Source organism: Convolutriloba macropyga, chromosome 8 (genome assembly GCF_964194025.1).
Source record: "Convolutriloba macropyga chromosome 8, txConMacr16.3, whole genome shotgun sequence".
Lineage (NCBI taxonomy): Eukaryota > Metazoa > Xenacoelomorpha > Acoela > Convolutidae > Convolutriloba > Convolutriloba macropyga.
In genome coordinates, this window is record NC_134475.1 from 22,967,516 (window position 1) to 22,985,331 (window position 17,816).

The window sequence follows — 17,816 nt, forward strand, 5'->3', positions numbered from 1 at the left end:
CTATGTTTTTGGTCTTCATGAACTGTTTTCATGTCCTCGTGAACCAGCTATGTATTCACATTTTTCGTTTATTTTATGCAAAGAATATAATATTTGAACTACGATGTGTCATCAAACAGCCTGTTTTACGTCCTAATTTTGTACAAACGGGCTAAAGGTATTGTAATAATGTTCCGTTATAAAACAATTGGTCTTAGTGTTTGAAAGCAATTATTGTAGTTAAGTGTGTCTTTTATGCAAAATTTTTGCTTGAGAGGTTTGATTTCTCAGGGTTGTGACCTAATCTGAATTCTCATAGCGCTTGACTTGCTAATTTTTGCGTGATCCAGATCATCTCTCTCTCTCTCTCTCTCTCTCTGTCTGTCTCTCTCTCTCTCTCTCTCCTTCGTCATATTAAGCAGCGAAATTCGATTGGGTTTGTATACGACTAAAGTTTAGAGAGAGCGCCTAAATTGGTCCTTTTTTACTTCAAATCTTTAGTGGACTATGTAGACTCTAACGACATCATTTAAAGCCCCTTAGTGAATTTATTTCCCCCTTTTAACTGATTGAAGCAGGCTACCATAGAATCGAGCCCATGTCTGTCTCTCGTGAGCAGTTCTACAGATAAGAGTCGGTTATATTTAAAAAATGGTTTTTAAAAAAAATGGTTTTTAAAATGCTGCGATTCTTTGTATCAAGTGTTCAGGTGTGTATTAAGAAAAATTAATTTAGCAGATGATTTCAAGTTCGCGCCTGAATAATTAATTTGAAGTTCAGAGCTGCACCACTTTCGCTGTTGCAAATTTTCCTCAATTTTGAAATATTATCCGTTTCTTAAGAACATTTTTTTCTGAAGAAAAACAAAGAATAAACTATTAAGAAAAATTAACTTCAATGGATATACTTTTTTTGCTCTAAGATGCATGAACAGAAAATGGGAAATTGACTGAAAATAGAGTGTGCCTTACATACTTGCATATAACAATCCCCAATTTTTGGGGAAAAAATAGTGGAATAATTGGTTTACTTTCCTCAGGAAAACTGAATAACGTGGAACTTAAGTATAAAACTGTGGTTGTTGAATTTTGAGATAGAACATGGGAACTGGTGAAGAAGTTAATGTTATTCTGAAACCCAATCACACATTGCTGGATCCCGACTTCGATGGATACAAGCTCAATTTGGAACGACTTACACCCATCACCAAATCCTTGAACAAGCCTCCTGCTAAAGTGAACATCACCGGTACATCTTACAATGAAACAAAACAGTTGATGTTGTTCAATTGTCTCTTTGAAGATCGATTTACATTTGAAAAAGTTTACTACTTAGATACAAATCTTAATGCCCATGAGTTGTTTGTGGTGTTTGGAGAAATTCACAATAATATTGTAACTAAAATGTCAAATTCTCAGTTTTCGGCAAGTAATTACCCGAGCATATCATTTTCAAGTAAAGATTTAGCGGTTATCTTTGACGGTGGAAAACAGATTAAATTTTACCAAACTGGGAAGCGAAATATTCCGAAAGATGAAACTGTTTCGCAGTGGAAATTATTGGCGACCTTCAATTTCGACCACACTATCTCTTCAGTTTTATATTCAGTGGGTCATTTTGTTGAAAATAATGAACATTTGTTTGAGTTTACAATTGTAACGGCAAATAATTGCTCAAACGACGAGCTGCAAGAAGATTCGCAGAATGTGGAAAGAAAAACGCTGCTAACAGTCAGAAAATTTTTGATTAATGCATGTACAGAAAATGCTGCTGAAAAATGTAGAATTAACTTTGAAGGTTCGACGTTTCCTGAAACAGCATTTCTTAATGATGATTCAACTCTGTTGCAAGTTGCAGGGCTACGAGAGTTTAAAGTTGAGTCTAAAGAAACTGCAAAAGAAGGCCCATTCAAAATCACGTGTTCGCAAAATGAAAAGTTCCTTAAAGTTGACATCTCGGAGATTAAAACTGAAGAAAGTGATCTGCAAGTGAAAATCATGTCGAATACTTTGAAGTGTGTAGACAAGAAAAAAGAGATTGACTTGATTGAAGCTGAATTTTGTTCACAAGTGAATGCTGAGAGGTGCAATTGGAGCTTGAATGTTGAAGAGAGAATGTTGACTTTGATGTTAGAAAAAGAGGAAATCGGAGCTGTTTGGAGACAGTTGTTTATGACTGAAGAGTGGCAGAACTGTGTCTATATGATTTCAGATGATGTCGCTTCAAGTTTTGGTATGTTTGTTTTCACCAATTTCATGCTCAGTTTTTCATAGTTAGTTTCTAAAGGTGTTCACATGTTTTGTTCAGTTTTTCACAGCATTGTTGATTTCAGGTGCTTTTGGCATCATTACTATTGTTCTTGGATGTGATAGTTGGGAAAAATTTCGGTATCAATTATAGAGCTGATTCCTTTAGCTTTTCGAAACTAACACATGGAGTTTTTATTTGAAACTGATTTTAGTAAGGCTTGGCTTTTGGTTCAGAGGATTCATTAAATTCTTTTTGGAGTTATTTATTAGCCGTGTCCTCTTGAAAGGTTCTCGAATGTCCTTTTATACGCTGCTCTTTTTTGTCCCAGCCGAAGCTGAAGTAAAGGGGAATTTGTACGAAGGGGAATAATATTGTCCTATTTAAGCATTCGTCACCTTCGAAACAATTCGTCACCCCAAAACTATTCCAAAAAGCAAATAAATTGGAGTTTAATTTTTCTCGTTACTTTTCAGGTTTCATTGGTTTTTTAGTCATTTTATGTGCAATGTTGCCCTATATAAAATTAAGTTTAATGCATCGCTGTATGGGTACAAAAAAATTAATGCATCGCTGTATGGGTACAATTTGATCTTCTAGTATTGTTGAGTTATGCTATTTTTTTCACAAAATGAAATGTGAATATTTTGGTGAACAATGATATGGTGAACATTTTTAATAGTTTTGGCAAAATTCTATACGTTGCTACGCATTCATTTCATTATTTGTTTATTCTTTTAAGTGATCGCAAGATTTTTTATTACTCGCCTGTAAAATTTTTGCTCTTGATTACATAAGCAATGCTTTTCTTTCGTTTGTAAACGGTAATGATTTCAGAAGGCAGGCAACATTGCTGCTTGTTTCCTTTTTTGTGATGTTTGGCTGATGAGTTCTGTTTATTAAAATTATATTTTGAGACATAGAGTTCAATTTTAAAAATGGACTTTTGAATTTAAAGTATTGGCGCAAAAGAATGGAGTCCTGTTAAATTCGTCAGACGTTAGTCTCTAATGTTTAATCTAAGTAGATAATTTTTGGCTATTTTGCTAAAACAGATGAGAAGGGTGACGGCGACATGCAGAATAAGCCCTACAACATTGAAGAGTTGGAGGGATGTGATGACTTCTCAGCCACTGAGAGATCCAAATGGCAGTTGTTCGAACTCAACTGGGAATCCTACTCTCTTGAAACTGGAGAACAGGAGGAATTGATGACATGCAAGTCAGTTCCGAAGTTCACATCAAGGTAAAATTCCATAAAATTATAATTTCTCAAATGATTTTATACCACTTAGATTTAGGTACACCAGTATCGTTCATCCTTTTTATTGTATCTCTTGTTAAGTTGTCTGGAGCCTGTCAATTTGCGACGGGTGTGTATTTCAAAGTCAGATGCAATGACAAAATGTAGCTGCTCTTATGAAGCTGCTCTTGAAATCCAGTCAACGGATTAAACTGGAAACAGTGTTCGGACAAATTGGCGAACTTAAGCATATAATTGATTTCATTTTGATGTCGTTAGAAGTATTAATGTTGATATTCTGCTACGATAACATTGTAAAGTTATCACCCTCGTTGGCCAACGTTGTATGTATCGGGACTGTTTTCGTTGATCGACACAAATTTTTGCTGTTTAGCTTGCACTCACACGAGATATTGTTCTCCCGTGTTCTCAACTTTGGTGATATGCCCTCGCTCTGCCTGAGACATGACGTGGACGCCCTTTTATGGGAAACCACACTTCTCAACAATCAATCATCCAGCATTACGTGAGTTTACACTCGTAGGCTTTTCGAACTGGTAACTGACTATTAATTGCTCTTTAACCAAGTATTAATTGCTCGAAAATCAATTATTTGGGTCCTTTTCGTTGGTCTTTGCGATTTCATTTTTCTAACTATTAAAGACCGATTGTAATAAATTGCTGCGCGGTCCTATAAGCGCTTTAGTGGGCTATGTTTACGGCCGAATGAAGATGAGGAAGCAGAAATTCATGGAGTGGGGGATTCTTTTTTTTTGGGGGGGGGGGGGGGGGCTGGTTGACAAGCCACACCCCCCCCCCCCGAAGCTTTTATAAATTATAATCAGCTCGTCGCCTACTGAGCCTAGCCTCCTACAACTAAAGAGGCAGCCGCTGACAAAAGCCATCCCTCGTCTGTCGTTTGAGAGCAATTTACAACAGCAAAGATATTTCTCAATAGGTACAATTATCTCAAAAGATATTTCAACTCGATTTAAAAACGCCTTCCCTAGGGTTTGAACGAGAAGGCTAAAAAACGAGAAGGCTAATAATGGCCTCAGCTATCGCTTTGCGGCTATTAATGAAATCACTATTTTCCAACAAAAAATTTGAATTTTTTTGTTTATTTGAATATTCAATGAAAAGCAAAATGTCAGTTCATTCAATAGCATGAAATTACATCTTATGAAACTTTTTAGCAAGTTTTTTGAAGAAGAAGTATGTAAAAATTGAATTCAAAAAGCCAAAAAAAAATGTATTCGCATTCTTGCATGGATTTTGGATCTTGTGTGGATTTTGGCAAAAAGCAAAATTTCATTAAAATTCGACAAAATTGAAAAAATCTTAGTAAAAACGTCAGAAATTGGACGTGGCAAAAAATGGATTTTCTAACTAGCTTGGTACTGAAAGCATCACAATTAAACACGCATAACAACCGTTTTTTTGTTTTTAAAAATGAGCAATTAATCGGAATCAAACAATCGCTTGTGAACATTAAAAAAAATCTTGGATATTTGAAAAACGTAAAAAAGTTGACATTCTAGCAAAAAATGAACTCCGCCGAGCTTTGTGATGAAACCTTAAATGTTAAACAATCATAACAAATATTTCATTAATAAACGCACAGCGATAGTTGGGGCTGTTATTGGCCTTCTCTTGGTTTTTTATTTCATCAAAATTTTGTTACGACCATATGACGTAACAACCACTTCAAATCTGATTGCTGTTCATTATTTCATGCAATTTCAACTGTACGTGCGTGACGTCATTTCTCACTCTTAGTAGAGTGAGTTTTTGTTCATTTGCGTAAGTTTTTCTTCACACGTAATTTACCCCACTCTCAAAAATGACTTCCTTTGAAGTTGAGTTTTCTTTACTTTAATTCAAAGAGATAAGGTCACGTGAATGTGCCCTTATCTCTTTGAATTAAGCAGCTAATAGAGGCAGCAAACACTTATACAGATTCTTTAAACAAATTATAACTTCTCATCTTTTAATGAAAAGAGTATTTTTTGGTATGTCTTTTTTACTATTTTTTAGACTGCAGATCTACGAAGCTATTGCGGCTATATTCTGGCAATCTGACAGCTATACTTCAAAATTTGAAAAATTAAGCAATGAATCGTAATGAAACGATCGAGTGCGGAAAAAACTAAAGCAGTTTGTTTTAATTTTGTGTGGGAGGTTTAACAGTGACGCATGGATATTAATTCAAGTAAATCAATTGTAAATATCAATTGGAAAGTCGAGATAACTTGACAGCTCCATTCTGACTCTTATTTTTACGTACTTTATCGGTAATCGCAATATATAGCTACGTCTTCTGAAAAATTGATGAAAATAGGCTATACTTTATCTTTTTACACAAGTTCTTCCCTGAGAGATTAAAATAAGCTATATCTAATATTCATAAATAGGAACACTTTTACTCATAGGATTGAAAGCAGTAGGTTTTCCCGATTGTCATATTCCTAATTAAGTTCCAATTGATTTCAAAGCGCCCCTCCTGCCTATTTGCAAGCAATCTTTCTGAGTGCATTTAGTACATATTGCCAGTACTTTTTAGCGAAGTTTTTTTCGATAAATTGCGCTGAATTAACGTTGATACGTACCGGCAAGATTCCTAAAATTAACTGTTGATTTTGTAATATTAGCACCAGAAACTATAATCTATTTCTATATTCGCCGATTCCGATCGCATACTCATATTGAGATCAATTTTTCATATTTTTGAACCTAGATGACTATCTAACCGTTTTAGACAGTTCGGTGATCGCTAATAAAGAGGCATTAGTCAGTCATTTTTTTTCTCATTTGTGTGTCGGCACCTTATTTTATATTTTATACAAATTCTTGGGATGAAATTTACATGAGGTCAAAATTGAAGTAAATATAATTTTTGTTCTGATTTCCATAAAATCTTGAACAATACGGTAGTGTACCCACATTTGATCGAGATTAATATTAATTGTTCTTGCCTTAGGTGAACTCATTCGAAAGAAATGTGTACATTTTTAATTATCGTTGCAGCAATAAAGCTCTTTTCTCTATTAATTGTTACTTTTTATTATAGCAACCCATGGCAGCACACAATGACCTTCAACGCACTCGGATATGTTCAGGCCTCCAAAAGGGAACGCAAATTCATTTCATGCGCGCCTTCGGGGAAGTATGCGGCAATTGCTGAAAGTGCACGCCGTGTTTATCTCTACTTGCAACCGGAAGCTATTGAAACTACTCTGGTGAACAGGAAAACAGGCAGGAGGGTTCCAAAGATTGCAAAGCAGTTTGTTCTGACTTTAGACAATGTTGAAGACTCCATTGTTGGACTTGTATGCTATAATGAACATTTGTATATTTTGCAGTTGAATGAGGTGGTTGTTTACAGTGTAATTTAAGTTCTACTTTTGAATAATTTATCAATGATGCCTTCAGGTGGCAGCACTTTGGATGCTTTGAGAAATGAAACAAGGAGGCTCGGTATTGTGCGTCCGACCCCGCTCAACCATGTTTTTGACTTAATTGTCCACCAGAAGAGGAAGAGATAGAAAACTTCCAAAAATCTTTTATTGTTCGAAAATAATTGGTTTATCCATTTGAAAAATCGCTTTACGCTCTAACCAACATACAAATGAAACAATAACTCATTATAGAGCCGATGATAACTGCCATTAAGGAGAGTAAGAGACAAAACAAACAAAATGAAGTAAAAACATTAGGCATTACCTACTACCAAAACTCAATGTCTATCCGTTTTTTTGGAAAAAATATGAAAGTCAAGATAGCATCAAATTAAAATTAATCTAGATCAATTGACGTTTATGCTCAAAACAAATAAAATCGAAGTCATGAAGGCAATTAGCGATCAACTGAAATCATTCAATGGCTTCATTTATACCTTCTTGGAAAACCATTGAGACCTGTCACTATCCAGAATGTCACACGAATACAAAAAGAACAATTAGTCAAAAATGAAACAGTCACTTCAATTTTGCGAGGAAACGGTGTCGAAGGCTATAAGATGAAAATCTTTGTTCACTTAGAATGTTGAAAAAATCAATTGCGCCTTACTTCAACGCCGTTAATGTGGTATGCGACTTGCTGTCAACGTGCCATTTATATGACGATGGGACAAGACGGCAAAACCTAAAGAATTGGAAAGTGTCAAAAAATAAATCGAAAACAGAAAACAATTGCTTAAATAAACCAACAATTAAGGCCTCATTATAATTAACTTGAAAAAGAATTCGACCTCTAAATTTCTATCTTTTATGAGACTACGCTTTAAGATTGCAAAAATAAGATTGAAATTGGCAAATCTCACCATTGTTTTTTGTGTCAATTTTTGGCAATCTTAAGACAAACCGTTTCTGCTGAAAAATTGTTGATAGTTAAACTTGATGAGCAGCTTAGGAAGCTAATTGTACATGTCGTTAGTGCGACTAAGTCAAAAGATTACACAGTTACACAATACAGACAGAACTCATAAATTCGTGAGCATTTTTCTGCAAATGGTTTTTCAGCAAAAGAACCATTTGCTTTCGTAGAAATTTTTGTATGTTCATTGGCCTCTCTTTCCTCTAAATTTGAGGTATTGATAATTGAGATTTGATTTGAAATCATTCTGGTCTGTAAATAACATAAAAAACAAAAAAAGCAAAGGTATTTAAAATAAAACAAACAGCGCACCATTAAAATCCGAAATATGTTTGAACTATGAAATTCCATAACTACATCAAGACTGATCACACCCCTGCTGCTTCTCAACTAAAAAAAGTGTACCAAATGTAACCCAATAGTTAATTTGACCGAGAAGTTATATCAAAATTAATTGAAGAATTTTGGATACATCAAGTTATAATACCAAAAAAGCATTGCATCAATTAAAAGCATAAGATAATTTCGCTAATAGCTTTCTAGGTTCCCAATTGGAAGTTTTATCAACTAGACTCAGTCATAAGACTACAATAAGAACATCAAATGCTTGAAAATCTGAAATCATGAATTCCTTGTATCAACAAAACCATGAGATTTAATAATAAAACGCAATATTGTTTCGTTAGAACTGGTTTTAATGTAATGAGGCATCTTTTGTTAATTGTACTTTAATATTAAAAATAACTTTCTAGTGAGTAGGATGAAAGAAATGCGAAAAAACTCATTTAAAAAAAACAGACCCAGAAAAGAATCCGAATCCTTTTGCATCATTTTCCAAAACTCAAAAGATGAGACCAAAATTTGCCTTGATATTGCTGCTCGGCTGTTAGAAAATGCAATTATTCTAGAATATTTCGTTATAGTTTTTGGCAACCGAAAATCTTAGTATATCGAAAATAAGTTTTGCATTTGTAAATATCGGTTCAATTTACCGAAAGACCACAATAATGTTATTTGCAGAATTTTTGATTAGAAATGGGAAGCCTGTTTAGTCCATATCTGAGTTGAGCAAAATTGTGTCAGCAGTTTTTGTCTGCACCACCGGTTAAAGTGGAGAAAATGCGCCAAATAGGCATTTTTGATGCCATTTATTATGAAGAGGGGGAAAATGCTGGAAAAACTTCCATTATTAAACGTAAAAGCAATTAGACTATTAACAATTTTATGATATTTTATCAAAAATTTAAGCAAAATTTACGCTATCGTTAGGCTAACGTTAACAAATCTTTAAACCCTCGTAACTCCTCGAAAAAAGCGAAATTCAAGAAAAAAATTCTATTCTAAGTTTGACAACCTTTCTAATGATACCATACACAATCCTGAACAATAAATATATCAATTGGCGAAAATTGACTTAACAAAACACCAATAGAGCTTATAGTTCCTCCTCCACTAAAGTGGGCGGAACAAAAACACACTTGAGAAGTACAACGGGATTATAAGCGACTCTCTATTCAATAAGAGATAGTGAAGTCTTTCTTTGTGAAAGAAAGGTGATGCAAGCGAGACAGTGCAAATTTTGAAAAAAAATCAGCTCTGAAAACCAGTATTTGCCCGGATTCAAATTTGTGTAGCTCATTTCCCAAAGTCTGCACAAAACTTACTCTGGTGCGCTGGTACACCTTAACTGCATTTAATTCTGATATAAAATGTTACAATGACTTCCCTCTAATGCCAGTGTCCAGTTGATAAGCCACGAAAAAAGTTGCCCCAATACGTATAAAATTTTGGAGAGATTATCAACTCGACAGTGTCACTGCAGGAAACACATTTATGATTTGTCAAAAGTTGGTAAGGTAAGAGTTCTAGCATAGGCAAACAAGAGCTGAAATTTTTCAAGCAAGGACAAAGAGTTCGTGAAATTTGATATTAACTTACATTTGACTTTCAATAAAATTCGCATTGGCATGGAGCGCTGGGGGAAGGATAATTTGAAAGTATACCAATTAACAGTCTAATTCTGCCAGCCCTTCACGCACCAAGCTACTATCCACCGTACGCCACATACGCTCTTCAGCAATCCTCACCCCTCACACTTCCTGTAAGAGAATGTAGATAAGGTTCAATTACATTGTTCTAGACAGTTTAGTTTGGTAAGTTTTTATATCAGTTTTAAGTTGCGGGAACAACCAACTCGTTTTGGTTGCGATAAGGACAAAAGTCAATGTTTTTTCAAGTTTTACTTCTGACTTGATTGTTGCACGACATGCTCCAGGGGAAAGAGGAGGCCAACTAACACATCACAGACGTTTGACCAGATCGTCGAAGAGGGTGTAACCCAAGTTGCCTAGAAAACCGTTTCGAAAAAAGGTCAAGAAAAAATAGGCTAATCAGCCAAAACACGTGCGAGGGCGGAGACCGGACGAACGTACGTGCCGTAAGCCGTTTTCACCTTCACCACACGGTGTTGTCCATCTCGTCCAGGATAGACTTCAAGAACACGTCCAAGGGGCCAAATTCCACGTGGAGTCATATCTTTCAGAATCCAAACGATGTCGTTGACTCTGAGTGGTGTTTGGTCACTATCGCTCCATTTGGACCTCTTTAACAGTGTCGGAAGATACTCCTTAACGAGTCGTTTCCAGAAATGGTTGACCATTTGCTGCACATTCTTCCAAGACTTGAAACTGGCGGGTTCTTGGCTGTCGAACTTTCCTGGTGGGAGAGAGTTGAACGGTCTGTTGATCAGAAAATGGTTTGGCGTGAGAGGCATTTCATTTTCTGGAAGGTCAGCGACAATCGTTAGTGGTCTGGAGTTCAATATAGCTTCGGTCTCGACCAAAATTGTCCTGAACACATCAAGCGACAGCCTTCTGGAGCCTAGAATGATCAATAGAGTGCGTTTCGCGGTCTGGATCAAGCGCTCCCAAATACCGCCAAAATGAGGTCCATAGGGAGGATTGAAATTCCAGGTTGTGTTCGTTGCTGCCATTGCTTTGTAGATTTTGTCGTTGTCGAGACGTTTCACAGATCTTTTTAGTTCCTCAGATGCACCAATAAATGTCTTGCCATTGTCGCTGAGCATTGTTGTTGGCTGGCATCTGCGGCTTACAAAACGTCGATAGGCGTTTAAAAAAGTGTCAGTGTTGAGATCGGGACAAGCTTCTAGATGGACACACCTAGTAACCAGGCAAGTGAAGATGAGGCCGTAGTGTTTTTCAATCTGTCCTTTGGCATCCTCTATATAAAAGGGTCCAAAAAAGTCGACTCCGCTGTTCGCGAAAGGATACTGGGTAGAGTCTGTCGGGAAACGGCAGGCAGGGAGGGGAGCCATGACGGGTTGAATGTTTTGAGCGGCAAATCGTCTGCAGAGAAAACATCTGTACTTTATACTCAAAAGTGTTTTTCTGAGTCCAATGATGTGGTATCTTTGCTGCACAAAAGCTTTCACTGGCTCTGTTCCTTGGTGAACGCAAATGTTATGTGCATGCTCTATGTAGAGTCTCGCTATCTTGTCCTTTGCGTGCAGTATAATCGGAAATTTCTCAACTTCGACGTTATCTGGCGCAAATTGCAGTCTTCCGCATGACCGAAGGATTCCATTGTTGTCCAACATTGGGTTGAGCGAACGGATTTTGCACTTTGAATCTATCCTGGAACCACGTTTCAGGGCTTGGATTGTTGAGAAGAAGAAATTTTGCTGCGAAATTTTGATCAGCTGATTTCTTGCAAGAATGAGGTCTTCTGTTATATACTGGTGATCTTTAGGCCTTTGCTTTTTGATCCGAAAGAGCAAATTGAAGACTGTTGCTAAAGTCAGGAGCAACTTGTTCCAAGTTGAGAACCGTGTCGGGTCGATTATTTGCTCCGACAAATTGCGTGAAATTTCATGCGTTGCTAACACATGCTTTGAAGAGTTTTCAGCAGCGCTGAGCTGTCTTGTGGAAAGAAATGCTGGCGCTGTTAGCCACTTGGCTGTAATTTCGTCTGGGTTGAGACCACGGGTCCCGTGGTCAGCTGGATTTTCTTTGGTGGCAACGTGTTTCCATTGGTAAGCATCAGTTGATGCAAGGATTTCTTTGAGGCGATTCGCAACAAAAACAGGTTGCTTCTTGGTTGTCGATAACCAGTCAAGTACTACTTGACTATCTGTCCAGAGTGTAGAGCGAGTAATGTGAAATGATGACTCTTTCATGATGGTTGAAAGAAGGCGCACTCCGATGACTGCGGCTTCCAACTCTAATTTGGGTATGCTGATTTGTTTAATTGGGGCAACTTTGCATTTGCCTATTAGGTAACAAGTTTCAACATCAGTGGCTGAGTTAGGAACTGTTTTCAAGTATGCAACGGCTGCAACTGCTACAGCTGAGGCGTCGACAAATATATGGATTTCATTTTCACTTTCTGGTGAATGGCAACTCTTATTCAGAGTTCTGTTCAATGTCACTTCTGGGGAAGAAAAGTATAAATCCAAATTCTTTTGAAGTGGTTTAACTACTTGAGGGGCAATTTGATCGTCCCATTTTTTCCCAAGTTTCCACAGTTCTTGAAGAACTATTTTGAAACGGATCGTTGATGGCGACATTATTCCTATTGGGTCGAAGATCGAGGAGACAAGACTAAAGATCTTACGTTGAGTGTATGCTGAGGCATCTTTTGGGAAATCAGTGAGAGGTTTCATAAAAAAGCAGTCTTTCTCAAGATTCCATTTAACACCAAGAACTCTAACAATATCTGTCTTGTTCTCTTTGTCTTCTGGAGGGATTTGGTTTAGAATTAGAGAGCTGTTTGAAACAAATTTTGTGAGTCGAAACCCACCTGTTTGCAGACAATTTTTTGTCTGAAAAACTGCCTTACAAGCGTCTTGTTCTGTTGCATGTGATTGGATGTAGTCATCCATGTAAAAGTGCTTTCTGACGGCTTTGAGGGCTTCTGGGAATTGTTGTCTGTTTTCTTTGGCACAATGGTTAAGAACGTATATTGCGCACGAAGGTGAGCAATTTGCTCCAAAGATGAGTCTGGTAAATTGGTACTGTTGTATCTGATTGTCTGCTAACCAAAGAAATCGAAGAGCAGATTGATCAATCTGATGGATGGCGATTTGCATAAACATGCCTTCGATGTCCGCAAGAACTGCAACGGGATGTTCTCGAAATCTCATCAGGACACCTAAAAGGTTATTAAGGAGATCTGGTCCTGTAAGAAGGTTTGAATTAAGCGATTGGCCGCGGAATTTTGAAGCGGCATTTGCAACTCGGCGGACTTTTCCGGGCTTATTGATATTTTCCACAGGATGGTGTGGCAGGTACCAAATTCTGTCTGGTTGAGGATCTTGCATTTCCACCGGTTTGACATAGTTTTTCTCGAGGTCTGTCAAGAGAGTCTCATTGTATTTGTCCTGCAACAAAGGTTTACGTTGAAGGCGTCGAAGGGTGGTTTAATAGTTTTTTCCGCAATTCAAATGGATATATAGTCAGAAAACTAACTTATGTTTTTCGATTTTTCTGATTTAAGGAACATTTCTCTAAATTTTGTGCGTTTTTTTCGCATAATTTTCTTTCAAAGTTAGAAAATTGCCTTTACTCGCTTTGAAAATAATATTACTAGTCAAGGTTTATCAATCGAGGTGTTATAGTAACAAAAAGTTTTTTTTTTGGGACAAAAATCAATTTTTTGAAGGCTTTTTGTCGAAAAAAAAGTAGAGATTTTGGATGGCTCTAACCGGGGAACAGGACATCAGAGGTAACGTCTGAGACCTCGGGCGGACTTCTGCTGGTGACGTCTGAAACCAGTAAAAAAAACAGATCCTCTCGTCGGGGTGACGTCTGAAACCCAATTTCCAAAAAAAAATCGTCTGCTGGGTAACGTCTGTAACCCAATCTTGGCTTCGTCGCTGAAAAAATTGCTTGTCTTTTCTTTTCTGTGACTTTTCTGTGTCTTTTCGGTGTCTTTTCTGTGTCTTTTCGGTGTCTTTACTGTGTCTCTTCTGTGTCTTTACTGTGTCTCTTTTGTGTCCTAAGAGACTTTTGCCAGTAACAGGGGAGACTTTTGTCCTCAAAATTGTTTTGCGGAAAGAAGGTTTTGTTCTTTGAACGAGGGGTAAACCATAAAATGTAAGAGAATGTAGATAAGGTTCAATTACATTGTTCTAGACAGTTTAGTTTGGTAAGTTTTTATATCAGTTTTAAGTTGCGGGAACAACCAACTCGTTTTGGTTGCGATAAGGACAAAAGTCAATGTTTTTTCAAGTTTTACTTCTGACTTGATTGTTGCACGACACTTCCTAACCCTCACACTTCCAAAACCTCCAAACTAACCGTGTACACTACTACACCAAAATACTACCTCCTTCAGCTAAACCTGTTTCCCCCAGCGACCCGCCCCAGCCCTCAACGTATTATTTGATTAATATCCGCCCTCATCTTCTCAGCAGGCTCTTATTGCGTTCCTATTTTTATTGGAGAAGTCCTTTTTACGACTCGAAGAGGAGTATTGGTGGAGCGTTTTTTAAGCGATAATTTTTTGGATTGTATATAAAACATAATTCAAAAGTTAATGCCGCACCTGAAGTGCCGCACGCAAGTGTTTAGGTCTAGCGGCTGAACCGTTTTCTGTTCATGTCGTTTTTTGCGAGAGTGAGAAAAGTAAGTGGGAAAAAAATTAAGCGAGCGAAATCTTTTGATCACGTGCGGCTTTTCGAAGCAGTTTTTAGTTTTAACTCAGTTTAGTGTGTTTGGAGGCATTTTTGACCATCTGAAGCAATTATTACAATTTCAGATTCAATTTTCGCCTTTTTTTTACAAATTTGACCTGTTTTGATTGTTTTTAGCAGTTTCCGTATACTTAATCAGTTTTTTTCATTTGGGAAATAGCTTAGTTGAAATTAGTTGCATTAGAAGATTCAAACTGATTTTTTTAATTCTGAGTTGACTTTACCAGAGAAAATTGAGTAAATTTGAACAAACTTCACCAAATTTTGTGTTTCTTGTTTTGAGTCTATTTCTTATTTTATGCTTCTGGGTGTAGTTGTACTTGATCAATTCTTAATTAAGAGCTACTCTATAAAGTGTGCTGCTTTTGAGTGCTTCTTGAAGGCTAGAGATGGCACTTTTTCACTAAAAAAATTACAAATTTCTTTTCATGTTTTTTATCTTATCATGTTTAAATTGTTGTTTAATGAGTCTCCGACAAGCACTGGGTGGTTTACTGGTGTACTAGAAAATTTAATCTTTTTTTCAGAATAATATTTGGGAAGTTGCATCTTGTCGATATTTCTACAGTGAATATTTTTTCGATTTGGTCGTTGATCATTTCCTTTCCGTTTTCTCGGTGCTGTTTTATTAAACCCATTTTGTTAGATTCTGTCAAAAGTTAAGAAATAGCTGGGGACTACTTGTATTACAAAGTTTTAGTGGTTTTTTGCCATTTTTTTGGCAACTAGAGTAATTTTTAAGATGCTATATCAGTTTCTGTCAGTTGGGTTTCTAATGTCATTTTTCGAAGGTCAATTTTCTACTTCGAATCATTTCTGGAATTCTTCCGAATATTTTCTAATCAGTATTATTGAATTGAATTTTGAAGCAGGCAATGAAGCGCTTGAAAACATTTGGAGTGGTTTGGGTGCTGAGTATAACTAAAGAGGGTACCAAAAAGAGCTCTGTTTTTTTCATACGATTATTTTCGAGAGAGCGAGAAATTGAGGTGTCAGCGTCAAAATTTTTTGTTCACGTGCGGCATTTAAATGCAGTTTTTTGCGAAACTTTGTATAGAAGGTTTGATTCAGACATCCTGTTATTTAGACTATTTTTTAGTGCTCTGAAGTTTTTTTCAATTAAAAGAGCTTTATGCTAATTTTGAGGTTGGTTTTTCTTCAATTTTGCTCTTTTTAAATTCAAAATTTGGCTTTTTTTGCCTATTGTTTGTTTTACTGCTTTCAGTTATATTTGAAGAGACAAATTTCTTAGTCCTATATATACTTGCATATTTCTTGAGCATTTCAATATTCTTTTTTCTCAAAGGAAGTTTTTCGCTTTTATTATCCCTTTTAATATTACAAATTCAATAATTTTGTGTAGATTTTGGTTACGTGAATTTTATTTTGAACGCTTTTCTTATTCGTCTTCAAGTTTCTAAATCGTATAGGAATCCATATGAATCAAATAAGTTCTCGTTCTTATCATTGCCTTTTGATTAATTTGATGTTGTTCTGAGTTGTTTTTGTTAAATAGAACTGAGTAAATTTAAGCAAATTTTGGCCGATTATGGTCTTTTTCATTAATATTATTTCTTTTTCTGACTTTTTTCTTTTCGTTACTTTCCCTTGTTGAATTTTGAATACGGAGCTAATCTGAATGTGACTAAAATGTCAAAAGCTTAAAAAAGTGTCAACGGAGCTAAAAAAATGTGTCAATGGAAGCTAGACAGGCGAGTTTTCAACGAAACAAATAATGCAAATATCTCGATTTTCTCCCTTTTTCTGTCCTTTCAGTTTATTTATTGTTTCAAATAATAGTGCTAGGTATTAGAAGGTTGATTACTAGACCAGAAGCATTAATAACACTTTTGTCAAACCATAATGATTGGGAATCAGCTTTTTGGCAATTTGTGTACAGTTTCTAGCAGCTTTGTAGAGAATATTTTTTGTTTAAATTCTTCATTTTTCTGTTCCATTAAATGCATTAAATGTTTGCGATAGTTTCTTGGTCAATTACTAGTCGTTTAAAAATTAAGAACTGAACATAACCTGTAGTAACATTAAACATTATTAATTGCACTCCGACAAAGTTTGTATCAATCATATTAGTCCTTTGGCCCATTTATGCAAGTTTTTGCCTACCAATTTTTTGTCTGACCATTTCAACTTTTCGTCCTAAAAAACAGGATAAACATATAAAAACACGTCGTGCATTAAGTGGCTGAGCATTGCTTTCTAAGAGACTTACGCTGTACTGGTCTTAAGTTTAACCCCCTCCTTCACCCCTTGAATGAACTTGACTTTTGAGCTGTCGAAGCCAAAGATTTTGAAACAAACAAAAGAACGTGTAAAAATACTCAAGAACAAGAGACTGCTACGTAGACAAAACGAAATGATGGATAGCGACTGTCTGCATTCGAGCAGAGTTATAGATGTAGATATAATTGATGACAACCACCCCCCACCCCCGCACACACACACACACACATACACACACACACACACACACACACACACACACTACCCGTCAACCCTCATCCACCTAGAGGTTGCAACCCTTTTCTCGTCTCAACTGTGCCAGTCATCGCTTGACCCCCTCCCCCGCTCAATTTTTTGCGCAAATTTTCGCCTGAACATTTCGATTTTTCAAGTAACTGAATTAGGTCAGAGCTCCGGCTAGTTGTACGAGCTCAATTCTTCCGATATTAGTCGGCCATGTTTTATTTCAGTTATTAGCTCGATTTTTATATTGTTGGCCCTAGCGCTAAATTTGAAGGAATTTTGATTCATTGCTGGTATTCTAACCGATAGCCTCTATGTCGTTGTCTGACGATAATTTTCAAGTTTTGCATGGCGTGAACTTCAAAATTGAAGTCATTTTAGAGATTTTTGTGCGCGAAGTCATTCTTTACATTCAATAATAACTACTTTTAGGCTGAACTGTGATGCGTTTATCAAAAATGGGTTCATCACTCTCTAAATAGTTTGTAACACATCTGTTAAATTACTGTCATCGATAGAAGACCAAAGAAATCCTGTATGTTACGACTATGCATATTAGGGTTTCGTGAGTGGATAAAGATAAGCAACAGAATTTTCCAAAAGTTTTTAGCAAAGTTTTGGCAACGACAGCTAACCTTTTCATCTGTCTCTCCATTGGTTGGAATGCATAGATGAAACTAATATACTAGCAGATCAATAAGTCTAAAATTTCGGGTTCTGTCAGCAAAGAATTTTGTTACATTTTTTAAAATTGTCAGCAATCACGCAGTAAACTTTT

The 17,816-nt window shown here is 36.4% G+C and overlaps 1 protein-coding gene across 1 annotated transcript; it reads left to right on the forward strand.

Moving 5' to 3' along the window:
• The first annotated feature begins 1,016 nt into the window (after positions 1 to 1,016).
• On the forward strand, positions 1,017 to 6,880 carry LOC142344014 (nudC domain-containing protein 1-like). The gene is made up of 4 exons (XM_075395455.1): positions 1,017 to 2,211; positions 3,282 to 3,471; positions 3,863 to 3,994; positions 6,539 to 6,880. Exons 1-4 carry the CDS (start codon positions 1,080 to 1,082, stop codon positions 6,861 to 6,863), a joined length of 1,779 nt encoding a protein of 592 aa, XP_075251570.1. The 5' UTR covers positions 1,017 to 1,079; the 3' UTR covers positions 6,864 to 6,880.
• The last annotated feature ends 10,936 nt before the right edge of the window (positions 6,881 to 17,816 follow it).